The sequence below is a fragment of the Acinonyx jubatus genome, chromosome E4 (genome assembly GCF_027475565.1).
Source record: "Acinonyx jubatus isolate Ajub_Pintada_27869175 chromosome E4, VMU_Ajub_asm_v1.0, whole genome shotgun sequence".
NCBI classification, from domain to species: Eukaryota; Metazoa; Chordata; class Mammalia; order Carnivora; family Felidae; genus Acinonyx; species Acinonyx jubatus.
In genome coordinates, this window is record NC_069395.1 from 52,512,840 (window position 1) to 52,531,620 (window position 18,781).

An 18,781-nucleotide genomic window follows, 5' to 3' on the forward strand; every position below is an offset into this window, starting at 1 on the left:
ATCTGTAATGATCAGTTAGTAAATCCTACTTTCTAACATGGTGGCCCATTGAGTACTTAATAATATGTCCAATACTGAGAAGATAATGCTGCCTTTATCCTCAAGGAGCTTAGACTCCCAATTATGGAAATTGACATGAATATAGTTTAAAAATTGGTAACAATCATCAACAAACCACTAAAATTACCAAAGTATTCAACCACAGTTGTCCTCGGAAGAGCAAGGAGCTGTGAGAATACACACAAAGAAGACTTAACCTCGCTTGGCTGGGTGGCAAAGGCTTTCCTGAGGAAGTTGTGTTGAAGGTAAGACTTTACGAATGGACAGAATGGCAGGTAATGCTGGAGACAAGAGAGTCCTAGTCAGAGAAAACAGGATGTGTGGATTTCTTCTTTCGAAAGAAGAATCTGTGCCCCTGAGACAAAGTGGTGGAGGCAAAAGTAGAGGGAGTGAACGGCATGAGAGGAGGCACAGCTGGGTCACAGAGGCCTGCAGACAATGCTGAAGTATTTGGGTTTTATTCTGGGAGGAAATCCAAGTAAAGGTTGCATGCAGGGGAATGAAGGGATTTGATTTGTGCCTCTTTACTCACATTTATTGGAGAGCTTCTGTGTTGGTGCTTCTCGGACTTCACGTGCACACGCATTACCTGGTGCTCGTGTTAAAGTGCAGTTACGATTTCAGCAGGTCTGGAGTGGGGCTTGGGGTTATCTAATGTGCTCCCAGGTGATGCCGGCCCTGTTTGGCCAAGGACCACAGTTGTGAGTAGCAAGGTTCTATGTCACAGGCAATTTTAGAAGCAGAAAGACCCAGTTTCTGCAGTCAGACTTGGGGAGTGAATGAGTTGTAAGACATAATTAGCATGACCCGGGGACTATTTCAAGGAAAATGCCTAGAGCTGGAGAAGCAAGGTGCTTCAGGAAAGTTTTTACATCTGAAGAGTTGATTTGTAAAGGTAGGAAAGGGATTCTAAGGTGAGCAAAGTGGGGAGCAGACGCTGCATCCCGGGAGCGTGTACACACCCCCGTGTGTATGAATGTGGCCTTGCAATGGGAGACAGCTAGGAAAGTTAGTTTGAGGCCAGGCCTTGAAAAGCTTTGCATACAATTCTGAGCCATTTGGATTTTATCTTTTAGCAAGTAAAAATTAGTAAAGATTTTAAGCCAGACTGTGATGTGATCGTTGTGATTTCAAGTGGCAGAGAACCCAGTTGTGAATCGGTTGCCATCAGTAGAGTTAACAAGAACTAGTACGGGCTGGCCAGCACCAGGATGGGGAATGAAGAGGAGGGAGGAACTTCGCAGACAGTGTTTAATTGAGCCATAATTTGACAACACATGGTACAAGCATGACTGGCATTCTTAAACGCCCAAACAGGTGCCCCCAAAGTCCGTTGCTTCCCCTGACCAAGCACTAGGTCTAGGTCTATTCCTATATCACCAGCTTAAAAGGGCGGGGGGGGGGGGGGGGGGTGGGATTACCTTTGCAATATCAAAGCTCTTCAAAATAGTTTCAAGGAAAACCTACAGTCATCTCAATTTATCATCACCTTATCCTCGCAAATCTAAAACATTCAGGCTATTATGATCTAAAAGGTGCCCTCTGATTTTCCTTTGGCCCGAAGCCTGCCCTCCTCGTCATCTAACTGATTGGGCTTTTCGTTACCCTGACAAGCTAGGGAAACTGCTGAACTCTGGGACAGACCTAGGCCGTGATGCAGGTGGCCTCTCCAGAGTGGGCCGGCCTGTTGGCTGGAACTGAACCGCTCGGGCTTTCCCTTCAGCACCATTCCCTGGTTAGCTGAACTTCGGTAGGGACACAAGATGCGATTCTGTTCCATGTGGGAACAGCCTGTGCCCAACCAGCATCTGTTGCTTTTTAGCACTAGCCATCAGGAAAGGGTCTGAAACCCACTGTGTGTGTCCTGATGGAATAAAAGCTACCAAGCCACATTCATCCCTAGACCCTCATTTCCACCTCACCCCTCAAATGGATTTGGATAGATTTGCTAAAGCAGCCCTTGGCAGAGGTGGGTAAGAGACGTCTGTCACATGATTGACCTGTACTTATCAAAACACGCACCCTTGGCCTTAGCTTTACTGTCAGTTTCTTCCTGCTGCTTCTGGGTTTGTCCAACCCACCCCCTTTCTCCAGAGAACTTTCCCCCATACCTCTTCCTCTGCTCTCTTGCCTTTTCCTCTTCTCTATTTTTCTTTCCCCACCTACAACTTCCGGAACTGAAGTAAGACAATGAACTAACTCCATGTGACCCTCTCCCAAGAATACCCTCACCCAGTATTTCTGAGTTTACACAAGGTGTCAGTTCTGCTGGATAATTAAGCATTTTTAATAACCTTTACATGTAAAGTATTTTTCTGTCAATAAGTAGACAAAACTACTCTGAACCTGGGTTTCTTTAAACTCAAATATTTATTTGAGTAGCTGGTACATTGAAGACCCAGTGGCATGTGCACTGGGCATGTTCAATAAATATTTGTTGCTTTGATTTGGTGTCCCTGAAACTAAAGCTGAACTTTCTAACAGTTGTGAGAACTTGAGCAAATTCCAATGAGATGCTTTGAGAATCATACCTAAAAACTGCCAAATGATAATGCAGGATTATTTTGATGAACTTTATTTCACCCTTTGTTAAAATAGCATACTAGAAACTAGAAACCCGGGGGAGTTGGAGATGGCTCTGTTTTTCCAAAAATGGAAAGATGTTTTGCCAAATTTCCATGGAAGAGTTAAGCTGTGAGTTACTCAGTAACCGACTGCAGGAGCTCAGCTCTACTGTTTGCTCTCCACCAAGGTCTTACTCTTGGAGCCAAAGGGAAGAGTAAAACAGGGCGGGGACATGAGAGAATGAACAGTGAAGATCAGCTAATTACCTGCTCAGGAGCTGCTTCTGAGCCTAAAGGCAAGGCTAGGGAAAGGGGAATTTGTTCATTTTGTTACTGAACTTGAAGGCAGCATTCACATTTTTTTAAGTGTGTTATTTTGAGAGAGAGAATGCGCACAAGTGGGGCAGGAGCAGAGAGAGGGAGATAGGATCCAAAGCAGGCTCCACCCTGTCAGTGCAGAGCCTGGTGCGAGGCTCAAACTCCTGAACCATAAACCATGAGATCACAACCTGAGCCGAAGTCCGACACTTAACCGACTGAGCCACCCAGGTGCCCCTGAACTTTAAAGGAGTGTTTAAAAAAAGAGAGGGTGACTGAATGCTATATTCTTTCCTCTCTGTGGCCCCTAACACAGCAAAGCACAGAGAGGCCCTGGTTACCACTTGGAAAATGAAGTCTGCCTCCAATTGCAGAAATGGTTAGAAGTTACCAGGAAAATTTTGATTTAAACATATTTGTATATATCTAAATATAAACAATTGTTAAAACATGACAGAATATTGACGATTCTCTGGGTGGGAGGGGGAAACCCAGATTTGTTTGCCCACCTTTTTTTCCCTTTCCTCATCAAACCAGTCTGAGATGAACTAAGAGGAAAGGGGTTTCGGGGTCATGAAAATCTAGACAGTAAAAAGGCAAGGGGTGCTGTATGAGACCCAGCGACTACGCTGATGTTAAAGACACCCAAGGCCAATTGAAAATCTCGTTTGAGGGGGCGCCTGACTTCAGCTCAGGTCACGATCTCACGGCCTGTGGGTTCGAGCCCTGCATTTGGGCTCTGTGCTGACAGCTCAGAGCCTGGAGCCTGCTTCGGATTTTGTGTGTGTGTGTCTCTCTCTCTGCCTCTCCCCAGCTTGTGCTCACTTTCTCTTGATAATAAATTTTTAAAAATTGTGTTTTAATTATTAAAAAAAAGAAAATCTTGTTTGGAATGTGCATCAGAGACAAATGCTTTCTAATAAAATATGTGTAACCAAGAAAGAAGGTGGAAGTCCTTGGGTTCATTCCTGCTCCTGGATTTGGAGGGAATCATAGACAAACTTTATAGAGAATATCCACAGGAGGAGAACCAGGTGGTGACATATAACCCCTGCCCCAAGAACAACAATTGTACGCTGAGTTTTAATTTGGAGAGACAGACATTTTCTTCATATGTACCTTATAGGAGCACAAACCCATGACACAGGCACACAAAGGGTCTGAATCTCAACTTTGCTAGCTTTGTAATTTGGGTCAAGTTCTTAACCCTTGTGAATAGCAGTTTTCTTATCTGTTAACTAGGCATAATAATATCTTCCTGGTATAGCTGACAAATGAAATATATAAGCTAATGCCTGTAAAGCACTTAGCATAGATCCTGGTGTATAGTGTTTTAAAGTGGCACCCATTCTGATGGTCATATTCAAAGATTTAAAGGATTTTACCTAAGCTAATGCAAAGTAATGGTTACATTATAGACCATGGATTATTATACAGCCATTAGAAATTTTTTACCAGGCAGGGTGCACCTGAACACCTCTGTTCCACCTGTAGACACTGAACTGGGCGTCTCTCACTCTCCTTTTCTCCTTTGTTAGGAGCCCAGGGCTCATCCAGCTTCTAGATCTTCTCTGGTGCTGCCACCACCTTCATCGTGGCCTGGTTCTCCCCTCTCCCCAAGTCTCCATGGAATAAACACTGACACCCTTATTGCTCACAAAGTCCAGACTTGTATGAATAAGTGATACATGGGCATGTTAAAACGTAGAACGCTAGGGGCACCTGGGTGGCTCAGTCAGTTAAGCATTTGGCTGTTGATTTCGGCTCAGGTCATGATCTCATGGTTCATTGGTTCGAGCCCAGCGTTGGTCTCTGTGCTGACAGTGCAGAGCCTGCTTGGGATTCTCTCTCTCTCCCCCTCTCTCCCTCAAAATAAATAAATTTTAAAAAGAGAAAGTAGAATATGAGTAAGGAAGTCTTGCTTCCTCCCCTGACTATCCACCCCTCATCCATATCATCTGCACTTTGTGATACAAAAGTAGCATACTAAACACTGACCTGCAGCTTGTTTTCTTTCCCACGTAATTATCCTGGAGATCTTCCATATCGGTTCAGAAAAAGGATCTTTATCCTTTTTGACAGTGGCATAATCTTCCAGTGGGGATATACCTTGGTTTATTTAAGTAGTCCCCTATAGGTGGAAGTTGTTTCTCATCTTTTGCTATTGTTACCCATCGGTTACAGTTAGTAATCTCACTGACACCCATGCAGATGTATCTGTAGGATACATGGTATTTTTGACATGTATTGTCAAATTTCCCTTCAAAGTTACAGGATTCTGAAAAAAAACACCCAAAGTTACAGCATTCTGCACTCACTCCCCTTAGCAATGGGTACAAGGACCTATGTCCTCACACCCCAGCAGAAGAATGTGCCAGCTTAGTCTCTTTTAATTCTAATCATTTTCAGTGATAATCCTTTTCAGGGAATCAGATGAGAAATAACTGGGAAAGTACAGTGTTTAAAAAGTCTTGCAAAAGAATCGTGAGGGATAGTAAAATTAGCAGGTGAAAGTTTGATGAAAAACAATATTTATACACTTTCAAGTTATCTGCCCACAAGATACTTATTTAACAGAAAAGGGAGGGAAGCCTGGGTGCCTCCATTGGTTAAAGCGTCCGACTTCAGCTCAGGTCACGATCTCACGGTTCATGAGTTTGAGACCCACGTTGGTCTCTGTGCTGACACTCTGGAGCCTGGAGCTGCTAAGAATTCTGTGTCTCCCCCTCTCTCTGCCCCTCCCCTGCCCATGCTCTGTCTTTCTCAAAAATATACATTAAAAATAATAATAATAAAAATGTAAAATTGCAGTTTTATTGACAGAGAAAGAAAGTTGGCGGACACCATTGTAACCAAGTGATCAAAGTTAACATCACACCTGAAATGGAACAAATTGACATCATGTGTCTCCTGATATGATGCAGCGAGAAGGACACAATATCACTCTGTAGTATGCCTGCCCCCTAAAAGAGTATAACTCGAATCTAATCCTGAGGAAACCTCAGACAATACACAAATTGAGAGACATCGTTCAAAAATATTTGGCTTGTACTCTTAAAAAAATGACAAAAGAGAGCAACTTTTCCAAACTAGAAGACACTAGAAACATGACACACTTTCAGCTAGATCCACCATCTTACAGTAATTTGCCAAAATGACCAACACAAAGGGGAAGAGTAGAGTCACCCACTATATGTTCTGTAGGAAACGAACATGAGGTTCTGGGAAACATTGGGTTGTTCCTTTGGCCACATATAGGCAACTCTACAAGAAAGATGATATTGTAGACATCAAGGGGATAGGCACTGTGCTAAAAGGAATGCCTCATGAATGGTAACATGGCAAACCTGGAAAAGTCCACAGTGTTACCCAGTGTGCTGTTGGCATTGTTGTAGACAAGTTAAGGGCAAGATTCTTGCCAAGAGAATTAATGTATGTATTGAACATATTAAGCATTCTAAGTGCCGAGATTGCTCCCTGAAGCGGGAAGGAAAATCATTAGAAAAAGAAAGAAGCCAGATAAGACAGAGAGAAAGGTACTTGGGTTTAACTGAAGCACCAGCCTGCTCCACCCAGAGCACACTGGGAGAACCAAAGGAGTCTGAGCTGATGGAACCAATCCTCTGTGAACTCATGGCAGGATAGATGTAGAAAAAATAGAAGACCTCTGGTCTGTAAAAAAGACATGACAACTAAATGCAATGTGTGATCCTAGAAAAGGAGAACAAAATGGAGGTGGGAGGCACTAAATCAATGTCAGCCAAAGCGTGGGGACTTCCAGGGCTCCTTCATGTATATGTGAAGTCTAACTTATAATATATAATTAAAATTTTTTTTAATGCTTTGTTTTATTTTTGGGAGAGAGAGCATAAGCAGGAGAGTGGCAGAGAGAGAGGGAAATAGAGGATCCGAAGCAGCTCCAGGCTCTGCTCTGACAGCAGCGAGCCCGATGTGGGGCTCAAACTCACAAACCACAAGATCATGGCCCAAGCCGAAGTCAGATGCTCAACCGACTGAGCCATCCAGGTGGCCCTTAATATATAATTTTTAATAATATTTAGGTGTTATTTAGCAAGATTACAAGGGGATCCTGAGGGCAAAAGTTGAGTAGGACAATTGGCAAGCTTAAAATATGGCTTATAGGTTTGAATATAATACTACATCATCATCAGCTTTTCTGCCTTTGATCACTGTACTGTGGTCTGGTAAGTAAATCCTTGTTTTTAGAAACTTCACACTATTTAGGGATAAAGGGACATTAGATCTGCAACTTACTCCCAACTAGCGCAGAAAAATAATAATATGTATTACATATATAATATATGAATTCCTATGAGTATACCACCCTCAATCTTTAATCACACAAAAGGAGGCATACTTATCCTGTGAGTACTGTTGCAGCAATCCTTATGGTACTGTTTTTGGCCATTTAGGAAGAGGAAAATAAAAATACACCTGCTCTTTATCCCCCTTAGTTTGAATTCATTTAATCTCCCCAATAACTAAAATAAGTAAAAATAACAATATATACAAAGAAATAGGATTTGGTTTCTTTGCTTTTAAAGAAGTATTTCAAGGGTGCCTGGCTGGCTCGGTTGGTAGGACATGTGACTCTTGATCTCGGGGTATGAGTTCAAGCCCCACGCTGGATGTAGATTACTTTAAAATAAAATCTTTAAAAAATAAATAAATATTTCAGCAGTAGCTTGTGTGTTTTTTTACCTGCCTCATACTTTGTCTCCTGATCCCCCAGTGGGATCAATTACTCCCTTGTGAGTCCTCGTCTGTGTCATGGACATGTTGGCTCTTAGAATCCTGAAGGCAGTACTTGTTTCAGAACACGCTCCCCTCTGACTAGATATTATGGACTCTTTCTCCTAAAAGAGAGCTGTGAAAGAGAGCATATTACACTGAGCAGGTGGAAAGCTAGAAGTTTCTGGACATTCGATTTGACTAGTTATATTCACCTATTTTCTGTCTCCTCGTTTCGATAACCAGGGGGAAAAGAAATTCCTGAAAACAAACTTCTCCTCAGGCATTTTCTGACCAAGTTTGAATTTGTGAACATTCCTCCTTTTCCTTTTCTGCAAAGATAAAGAAGAGAGTGAAGGAGTATGGGTAAGAAAGGTGGGCCTTGCCTTCCCTCGACCTGACTGAACTTTAAAACTTCTCTACTAATTAAACAACACGGGCCTGTACACTTTGCTTAACCCTGGAAGCTGGTCATCAGCCTTTGACCTCAGTTTTCCCCTCACCAGTTCCCTCCCCCACCCGAGCTTCTGGAACCTCAGTCAGATTTAGAGGAAAGAACCAGTTTTCAGAGGGATTGCCTCAGAACACACTATCTCCACTTGCCTGGCCCCGTGGAAGATTAGCAACCATGTTTTCCAATGAGATAGGAACTGTAGCTGCTGGAAAAAGGTAAGAGAGGCGAGTTTTCTCTTTCGCATGCCCTCATTGGGTTTTCTGACTTTTGAAGGGTGGCCTCGACACCTTTGAGAAAACCCGGCCCTCTCCCTGGGTAGTTACAAAAAAAGATGTGTTTGGAAGACGTCATGCCAAGTGCCCTCCCTCCCACTCCCTCTTGGGGTAAGCCACACCTTGGGCTCTTAGCTCAAGAAACCAGGCATGTCTTCCCTGTGTCACAGCTGTGGCAGCGCCAGCCCTCACAGCAACCGGGAGACGCTCCGGGGGAAATTCCCAGGCCCGCCAGACAGCTGAAAAGAGGGCAAATTCAACGTATTTAACCTGTGAGGACCTCCTAACTCCTTTTTTCCTTCTCCTCCAGCTTGGTTGCCTCCCCCCCCACTCCAAGATCTCAGTGACCTTTGGCTGAAGGATAGCAGCTCTGTCCCCTTGCCTCACGGCGAGGTCCCCTCCTCCCTCGATATCACACACATTCCCCTCCTGACCCGGGTTGTTCTGGGGGCTGGAAGTGAGGCCGGGGCACACCGTATTGGTGATTCTTTCCCCCACGAACAAAGCTCCCAGATCACCCTCAGCCTCCACTTGTATTTCCAAACGTGGCTGAGGGACCAAACAGGAAACAAAAGGCGAGCAAGACAGGGAGATGCATGGCAGGGGTCTCTGTCTCTGCTTCTTCACCCCGCCTCCTAAATCACCCTGAGCGGCTCCCATCTTCTCTCCCACTCCGTGCCTCGATTCTTAAAGGGCCGCAGAGTTTGCCTCGTCTCACGCAAGAAGCCAAGTCCCCCTCGGCGGTCCCCAGCTTCCGCAGCCCAACACTTGCCAGCAGGCCACCTCAGGGAGTCCTCTCAGCACTGTGTGCGTGTCTTTTTCTGCCTGGGGAAGGCTCAGTACCCACACGGACTCCCAAGTCAACCAGAGGAAGCCCCTGGTCTTTCTACAAAAATATTACAAGAGTTTATGCCTTGGTTTGCTTAACCGAGTGTTCCAATTTTCCTAGTTTGCCAGTCTCGTGATCTCACTTTTTTTGTTTTTAAGATTAATTTCATTTGCTTTTAGTGAACCCCTGTTGGCAACTATGAAAATTTCCAGGCAGAGAAATGATGAGGGCCTGAACTAAGGCAGTGAGAGAGCCAGGGAACAGAATTAATGGAATCCAGGGTCTGACTAAAGAGGGTTTTTGAGGGAGGAATCCAGAGAACCTGCCAGCTTTCTGGGTTGGATGTCAGCATGCACGAGGGGCCCATTTGTTGCTTTGGAGGATGTAGAAGGAGAAGCAGGTGGGCGGGTGAAGGTTGCAAGTGCAATTTGGTCATTTTTCACTAAGGAATCTTCGGGCCGTCCGGGAGGAATTGTCCAGCAACCGATCGGTCTGGAGCTCCTTGGGAGGTTAGGGCTGGAGCTAGAGGCCTGGGGAGGCTCCAGCACACAGATGGTGCTTTGCTCTGTTCATTCCCTCTCACCCCGTTGTATGACTGAAATCTCTGCTGCATCAGTCAAGATCCTTCCAATCTCTCAACATCCAGGTGACATTCAAGCCATTTCTGAGGCCTTTCCTTAACAGCTTCTGCCAATGGCTCCTCCCGCCGCCCTAAGTCTTCACTGGACACTGAAGTCCCCTGCCTGTCACATGTGCGTGCCCCATCTCACCAACGGAAGCTTTGCATTCTTTATTTCTCCCAGCCTTGGGCACACGGTACTTTATAACCATCAGTCGCTTCAATAGTTGATTTTAATTTCAGCATGACTATGTCCAGGCGAGTAGAACTATCCTCTTGCAAGGAGTCCAGGACCGGGCTTGTCCTGGGCCCTTGTACTTTGCAAAGGTTTTGGCCCTCCTCTTGGCCAGGTGGGCTGGAATCCCATGCTTCACTGGGGCAAGTCTGTGATGGGCAGTGGGGATAGTTCTCCCAGCCCAGCTTAACTCAGCTTTCTGTCTCCCTATAGGAGGATATGTCTTCTCTCCTTGCTCATTGGCCTCTGGGGCTGCGTGACCTGTCACTGGAGCCCCGTGGAGGACATCTGCACAGCCAAGCCTCGGGACATTCCTGTGAATCCCATGTGCATCTACCGTTCCCCAGAGAAGAAGGCAATTGAGGATGAGGGCTCAGAGCAGAAGATCCCCGAGGCCACCAACCGGCGGGTTTGGGAACTGTCCAAGGCCAATTCCCGCTTTGCCACTGCCTTCTATCAGCACCTGGCCGACTCCAAGAATGACAACGACAACATCTTCCTATCGCCCCTGAGTATCTCCACAGCTTTTGCTATGACCAAGCTGGGTGCCTGTGACAATACCCTCAAGCAGCTGATGGAGGTACAATCCGAAGTCTTTCTGCCTCATTACCGGACACGCAAGAAAACACGTATTGGTCTGGAGCCCGTTAGAGACTCTCTTTGTGTCTTTACCCTTCCTCCTCCCTCCCCTTCCTTTGTTCTCCTTTTATTCACATACTCATTTAGAAAACAGGGGCCGTTCCAGGCACTGTGCTCGAAGGAGCTCACAACTGAGGTGGCTGTAGATAGGGGGCTAACCAGTGTTGTGTTCACCACCATGTTAGCCAGGCTTCTCCACCGTTTTCTTTTGGTTTCTACAGGTTTTTAAGTTTGATACCATCTCCGAGAAAACATCTGATCAGGTGCACTTTTTCTTCGCCAAACTGAACTGCCGACTCTATCGAAAAGCCAACAAATCCTCTGAGCTAGTATCAGCCAACCGTCTTTTTGGAGACAAATCCCTTACCTTCAACGAGACCTATCAGGACATCAGTGAGGTGGTATATGGGGCCAAGCTCCAGCCCCTGGACTTCAAGGTGAGTTGCAGATGTCATCCCTGACCTCAGAGTTCTTTCTCTCCACTCAGCTTGAGAGGACAGGGAAGCAGGATCCAGGATCCAAACTAACACAGCTCTGCTAGTTGAAAGCAGGCTGGGGGTTGGGGAACGACCGAAAGTCAGAACCTCTGGAATATATCTTCTTGCTTGAAACCTGAGAAATCAGTGGTATCTATGGCTTAGATTGCAGTAGTTGCTCTGAGAAAGTGGTATAAATAATAAATTCTTCATTTTGTTCACCAGGACCAAAAAGTATTCTGCAGATGCCAGTCCTACAAGGCTCCTTATTTAATTTTTGAAAGTTACCATGGTCAAATAAAATTGGTGTATGGTGCGTGTTGTATTCTCCTCTTGGAGATTCATGAGGTGCCTATTAGGTCTTCTGAGAAGTCCAGCAACAAAGAAATCTATTGGTTCTATTCAATCAGCATCTCTCATTTTTTTTTTTTTTTGGACCACATGGGCATCCTCTTTGCCCCTCATCCCTGCATGACTCATTAGTTTCCCACAGAGCATATCAGAGAAAATAACATTTTGTTTTCTTTTTCCCACACTATTTTCTTCTTTTCTGTTCCTTTATTCCTGTTTCTCTTTCTTTCTCTTTCTTCTGTTAATATTTACTAACCATGTGGAAGATTCCTGGCAGTACACTAGACATGTGAGTCTCCCCAACTTGAGTTAGAGTGATCGCTTGGCCAAACGGTGGGAAAGGGCAGAGGGCTGATGAATAAAATAAACTGCTGTGTGGGGAAGTGGAGAAGCCCACTGAAACACGGGTGAGTAGGTTTGTTTCCTATCCTCCTCAGGAAAATCCAGAGCAGTCCAGAATGACCATCAACAAATGGGTATCCAATAAGACCGAAGGGCGTATCACTGATGTCGTTCCCCCAGAAGCCATTGATGAGCTCACTGTACTGGTGCTGGTCAACACCATTTACTTCAAGGTACTCAAAGTGCCCCTGAACAGACAGGCCCAAAGAACTTGCTCTTGTCCTCCAGCTCACTTTCTTTCACACCACGGGGCATTAGGTAGATCTTCTCTGAGAAATGGTCGACACGTGGCCTGGGAAGAAATACAGATTTACTGACAGTCTAGAACCACGTCTAAGGCCGTGGCCGCTGGTCTGAAGTCCAGAAGTGCCTGGTAGTGTCTCCGGACCCAAGGAAGTCATGTATACACTCACAAACTTAGCTGGTCCAGCTGCAAAGCGTGCATGGTGATGAACTCTCATATCCATGTGACCATTTTTTTGCTATCCATTTAACTCCATTTTGAAATCTGGAACAACATGACAGACTCTATTGACAGTCCTCAGGGCTGAGATTTTCTCCATCATGTGGAGCACCTTCCAGAGTGACTCAAAGTTCCCCTTGCCTGAAGCTTCAGAACCTCTAGGCTCACCTCAAACTTTGCAGAGGCCCTGTGATTTGATCGTGCAGAGGCTTTTATCTTTCTCAGAGAACCAAGAGTTCTAAAGACTGTTTCGACTTCATATATTTAGAAAGGGGAATGAGGGAATAAACAGATCACTGGTACTTGGGAGTGTCACAAGTTTCAGACAGGTGGATTTGCAGCACATTTGCCCATCCTGGGCTGTGCTCCACGTGCATTCTTACCCCCGCACAGGGCCCAGGAGGTTAGTCGGTCACTGCTGTTGCCAACCACTTTGTCTCTTGGGGCCTCCCTCTCCCCAAGAGTGGAGTAGGTTGTATTTACACAATGTGTACTGCCCTCTAAAGTTTACAGAACACTTTGCTATTTATTAGCCCTCTTTATTCTCACAAGATCATAAATGAGACCTTGGGCCTCTCAGATTACTTAGTTCAAATCCTGGCTCTTCCATTTCTGCTGTGTGAACTCAGTTGAGTTACCTGAGACCATCCTATGCCTTGACTACTGCATCTATAAAATGGTAATAATGTTACACCTACCTCACAGGGTTACTGAGGGGACTGAACAAGCGAATGCATGTAAAACACTGGCATACAGTAAGCATCCTGCAGATATGAGCAATCGCCAGCTCCTAACTTTACAAATGAGGACCCACCACTCAAAGAGTTAAATGACATGTCCCCAAATCAATGAGCCAGAAAATGACAAAGAATGATAATCACAGCTCAGAAATTTCAGAGGGGTGTCTTGAATCCCAGGGACCCTCCCTCTTTGAGTAGGAAGTTAGCCAGGACTCACCCTCTGCCTGGCAGGGTTCCTGAATGCTATCCCCCACCCCACCCCCAAACCCACCAGGTTATTATCTGCGTTTGGCCTTTATTTATCAGGGGTGGAGTCTAGCATTTTGGAGGATGGCCTTTGAGAAAGAGGCTGCTGGGAGGCAGAAAGCAAAAGGCAATAAGATTTAAACTCAAAAAGATGCTTGTGGAGAGGCCAGTAAGTTGTTCTTGGTTTTAGTTTTTATTTTTCTAGTTATAAAAGCAAAGGAAGAGCCACTGCAGAAAATCTGGGAAATACAGAAAAGTTTACAGAAAAAAACACTCATAATTCCATCATTCCGATATAGTCATTGTTATCCTTTTCATGCATATCCCTCTAATCTTTTCTCCTAATAATTCTGCTAACATATTTGCAGGAGAAAATAATGTGACAATTTCCCATGTCAATATTCTCCTACGGATGTCTTTGGTCTTCCTGCTTTGTGACTCTCTCCCGCCTGGTGTCTCCTCCCAGGGCCTGTGGAAGTCGAAGTTCAGCCCTGAGAACACAAGGAAGGAACTGTTCTACAAGGCTGATGGGGAGTCGTGTTCAGCGTCCATGATGTACCAGGAAGGCAAGTTCCACTACCGGCGAGTGGCAGAAGGCACCCAGGTGCTCGAGCTGCCCTTCAAGGGCGATGACATCACCATGGTGCTCATCCTGCCCAAGCCCGAGAAGAGCCTGGCCAAGGTGGAGCAGGAGCTCACCCCGGAGGTGCTGCAGGAATGGCTGGATGAGACAGCGGAGACCCTGCTGGTGGTCCACATGCCCCGCTTCCGCATCGAGGACAGCTTCAGCGTGAAGGAGCAGCTGCAAGACATGGGCCTCGTGGACCTGTTCAACCCTGAGAAGTCCAAGCTCCCAGGTGAGCCTAGGAAGGACGTTCCTCTTCCCTCTGCTCCCCTCCCCCAAGGCAGTCTGGGCCAAGGTGAAAGAACTGGGGAAAGAGCAGAAAAGAGCAATGGGTGAGGACACCTGGACTCTCATCCCAGTTCCACTACTAACTCAGGGAGCCCCCTTCCTTCCCAAGGTCTGCTTCCTCTTCTGTAGACCGGGGAGTTTGCACTTGGCTCTCCATGGGCCCAGCTGACACAGGAATCCTTTGAGTCTGTGACTGATACGGGGGATTGGCCAGGTGGTAAAGAACTTGAAAAGACATCGGAATTCAAAGCAAAGATCTGATTCAGAGCTGGGGACATCTTGGGCCCAGCAAATAGGCATTAAGAGCCCTTCACCTGATATTCCAAAGGGCTCATGAGTTTTCCTTGAGGTCACTTGGACAACAGATGTGGCCAGACTTTGCTAGCTGTGAGACTTCAGTAACAGTGTCCTGTTGTTTTGGTTCCTCCAATCCACCATTCTTTAAAAATATGGTTTAAAATATCTTTTTAGAAAAGAGGTTAACAATGTCAGGTAATTGGGTTTGCCTTTAAGGGGCTGTCTTTAAATGAGGTCTAACCAGGGCACCTGGCTGGCTCAGTCTGAAAAGCATGTAACTCTTGATCTTGGGGTTGTGTGAGCCCATGTTGGGTACAGAAATTACTTAAATAAGTAAAACCTGGAAAAAATTTCAAACTAGATCTGACCAAACATTGCCAGAGTGGAAAGAAAGACATTCCTACTAGGTGGAGTGAGTTTTTCTTTAAGAACAGAGTCCCCTGCTACCTTCCAAAAGCTGAAGCATAAGATTAAATTCACAGAAGTCGGGCTGAACAAGCCCAAAGTACTTTTTATTATTAATATGTATTTGTTTAGGGAGTATCATTAGGTGACGGTTCAGGATTTCTATTAAAAAAAAAAAGCAAACCAAAGGACCTCTTATTCAAACTGAATTTCTGTGTGTTGAAACCAACCTTCCCCCTTTTCGTAGAACATTCTCTGGTCTTCCTTCTAGGTATTGTTGCAGAAGGCCGGAGTGACCTCTATGTCTCAGATGCATTCCATAAGGCCTTTCTTGAGGTGAGTATACCTCCCTTTGCTCTCTCTTCTTATGCTGTTTCTTTATTCCCATGCTGCTTTATTTTTTAGTACATTGATAAGTCGTGCGATTTGTAACTTTGGAGTTCTTACACCACTTGGCCTTCTGGTCTGACACGAACAGCAGAACACGACTGTAGAAAAAGGCATGTTTCCAGGGTCCTTCAAACCCCAAATCTATAGCCCCCCCTATCCATGAGGCCTCCACAATACAGCCCTCCCCTGAAGCCCTCGTGGTCCAATTGTTCCACACTCCCTCCTGCTACTTCTGAAGCAGGTCAAACAGGAACACACACATTTAGGGGAGGGTGACACAGGAAGAGAAGCCAACAGAGGCTACTGAGTTCAGAGGAGGAGAACCAGGAGAGTCTGGGCTCGTGGAAACCCAGGGAGGAGCTTTAAAAAAACAGAAAGTTATCTAGTAACAAGATTGAAGAGTGACGACAGGTTACCATTCCCCAAGGAATTTAGACAGAACAGTGGGGGCACATGCCTAATCGTAATCGGTGAAGAGCAAACGGAGGGTAATGAGGAGCTGATGAGTATGGGCCATATCCTAGAGTGTGTTCCAGAAAACTAGAGCTCTAGACTACCTGGCAAAACACGAAGTTAGGTGGTCAAATAAATGCATATCCTCTTCTTGGGAAATTAATGCACACTGGCATTTTGGCATCTAAGGAGTTCCATGGTGAAAAAAATGGTTCAGTATTGCTTAACCTACCAGAAGGGAGGTGGTTGGGGGAATGGGTGAAACAGGTGATGGGGATTAAGGACGGCACTTGGCATGAGGAGCACCAGGTGATGTGTGGAATTGTTGAATCACTATATTGTATGCTTGAAACTAATATAACAGTGTGTTAAATAGCTGGAATTGGAATAAAAACTTAAAAAAATATACTGCTGAACCTAGTGTTTCCCCAAGTCAGGTGCCCATGGAACTCTTTACTAGAGGAATAGCTATGTAAAGCCTTTAGAAATTCTGGTTCTCAAATACTGAACTATGGATCAATAGCATTAGTTAAGTGGGGTGCTTGACTCTTGGAGAATCTAGGATAGGGCCCGAGAATCAGCATATTTACAAAGGTCCTCAAGAGATTTTAATCCACAACTAAGTTTGGGAATCACTGTCCTTTGTGGGAACCAGGCTAAGAGGCAAATGAGATGGCCAATTAGAGAAGGTCACAGGATTGAGGAAATCACAAAGAAGGGTATAGTCAAAGAGAAAGGTTTCAGAGCCTGATACTAGTAAATACAGTTGCAGAGTCCAAGCTCAGTGGGAAAGTGTAGTTAGACGGAAAGTGGAGAGATCAAAGAACAGAAGGAAGTCAGAGTAATTGTATTAAGAGGAAATGCAATAGCTTGAAAAACAGAAGGTTAAGTCTGAGAGGATAGTGTCATTATTGTGATTTCACAGGTAATTCTGAGAGATGGCAAGTTCAAGGTGTGGCCATGGGGCCGGTTTGCTTAACTAGAGTGAAGGCAATGCTCATTGAGGCTGAGGGATGAAAAGTGGGAAGTTAGGGTGTTGAACGGGCCTCCTACCAAGGGATTTTAACTGCGTCAAATGCTAGCAGGAGTTAGGGTGGACAGAAAAGCTATGAGCTACGTGCCAAAATCTGCAATGTGGGGACATAATCCATGGGACAATAGATGTCAGTGACCTACAGGACAATAGCAAGAGCCGAGGGCTATATCTTAAATGTATTGAGATCAGAAGTGGGGATTTTACGCGAGTATCGGACTCATGGTTTTGGAAGCACAAATGACAGTATGGACACCCTCTTCCATATGGATTATGAAGGGAAGAGCACTTAGGAAGACCGCAAGGGAAGCTATCCTCAGTATTTTAACTATGATTGAAAATCCTCTTCTAAGGACCCTAAAGAGAAGAGGTCGAGTCAGACACCCTTGAGGGCTCGGAGTTACCGGTAGGAAGAAGCAGAGGTCTGCGTTCATTTTATCCTCCATAGCCCACTAAACAACGGTACCAGGTTCCTCTGTAGCTCTTGGAACGAAATTGCTTTCCTTGAAAACCTTGGGAAGCCAATATACAGGACCCCAACCGATTGGAGATCTCCTGGGAAGCCATTAGAAACCAGTCTGTGATTTGAGTAAGAAGATCCTGGTGTTGCAAAAGCTCCAGTCTGCTCATAAATCTAGTCCTAGAATGATCATGAAATAGCACAGGAAGATGGAAGGAAGTAGGGAAGAAGAGTGACAGGGAGAGACTATCTTCCACCAGCTCCACAAAGCTCAGGGATCTGACATGCTTTCATTAAGAGGCAGGGACAGAGTTTTAGTGAGATCCTGGGTCACCAAGCAGAATTTTCTGGAAGTATCTCTCTGGTAATTCTAATTAGCAAGTCAGAATACCAGTGTGTCAGACTGTTACTCCAAAAAACATCAGCCAGATGTTCTCTCATCAGCCAGAAATGGGCCAACCTTGCGGGCATCCACATTCCTGGTCCAGGAGTTCTCTGAGTGGAACCCTTGCCCGTAGCATACAGCTCAAGGCTTGGAGGAACACAAGTGCTTATTACATCAATGTTCATTGGATGAAAGAATGAGTAAAAGTAGGGTTCTGGTGGGAACGCAACCTGACCCGAGTGTACTTTTCACTGGAAAACAAATAGCATTTTGAGGAACTGATGTGTCTGTGGATGACTGACCTGCCTGTGATGAACTGTAGCTAATGGAGAGGTTTTGTTTCCTACGTGGCCTGCAGGTAAATGAGGAAGGCAGCGAAGCAGCGGCAAGCACTGTCATTGGGATCGCAGGCCGTTCGCTGAACCCCAACAGGGTGACCTTCAAGGCCAACAGGCCCTTCCTGGTTCTTATAAGGGAAGTTGCTCTGAACACCATTATCTTCATGGGCAGAGTAGCCAACCCTTGTGTTAACTAAAGTGATCTTACTTTTTGCACCTCTTCCTGTTTTGGTTTGTGATAGAAGCAAAAAATAAATACAACTCCTCCCGATTATGAATGGACTCTGCCACCTGAAATGAAGACAAGGAAAGGAGAAGTGGATATTCTTTTGGGCGTGTGGGAAAGTGAGTGCTTTCGATTGTTCTCTACCAGTGAGCACATCTTGGTCAAGAAAGTGAAGGAGGGAAATATGTCACTGCTGCGTCTTGAAAGATGGCAGGCGTCCTGAAAGGGCAGGGGGAGCCTGAAATGTCAGTATTCCCAACATGCTAAAAAAAGAAAAAAAAAAATCCATAAATTTTAAACGAACATATCTCTATATACAGAGAAACCAGATATTCAGATCTGAGTATTAAACCATTTAATTCTCAAACCACTCACATGCATAATGTTCTTTTACACAGTGTTAAAATAAAGAGGAAAATGTATTTTTATACAAACAGAATTTCAAGTATACATTAATAGAC

General features: G+C 45.1%; 1 protein-coding gene across 1 annotated transcript; it reads left to right on the forward strand.

Annotated features, from left to right (window-relative positions):
• Window positions 1-8,205: 8,205 nt before the first annotated feature.
• SERPINC1 (serpin family C member 1) lies at window positions 8,206-18,368 on the forward strand. The gene is made up of 7 exons (XM_015064646.3): window positions 8,206-8,363; window positions 10,317-10,683; window positions 10,964-11,179; window positions 12,007-12,144; window positions 13,887-14,277; window positions 15,307-15,371; window positions 18,115-18,368. The coding sequence occupies exons 1-7, from the start codon at window positions 8,323-8,325 to the stop codon at window positions 18,289-18,291; spliced, it is 1,395 nt and encodes a 464-aa protein (XP_014920132.1). The 5' UTR covers window positions 8,206-8,322; the 3' UTR covers window positions 18,292-18,368.
• The last annotated feature ends 413 nt before the right edge of the window (window positions 18,369-18,781 follow it).

Bases quoted from the DNA above. Each gene is read 5' to 3' on its own strand.
- SERPINC1 (XM_015064646.3), top strand. From the start codon at position 8,323: ATGTTTTCCAATGAGATAGGAACTGTAGCTGCTGGAAAAAG. The intron at 8,364-10,316 runs GTAAGAGAGGCG...GTCTCCCTATAG, and splicing joins ACTGTAGCTGCTGGAAAAAG to GAGGATATGTCTTCTCTCCT. The intron at 15,372-18,114 runs GTGAGTATACCT...CGTGGCCTGCAG, and splicing joins TCCATAAGGCCTTTCTTGAG to GTAAATGAGGAAGGCAGCGA.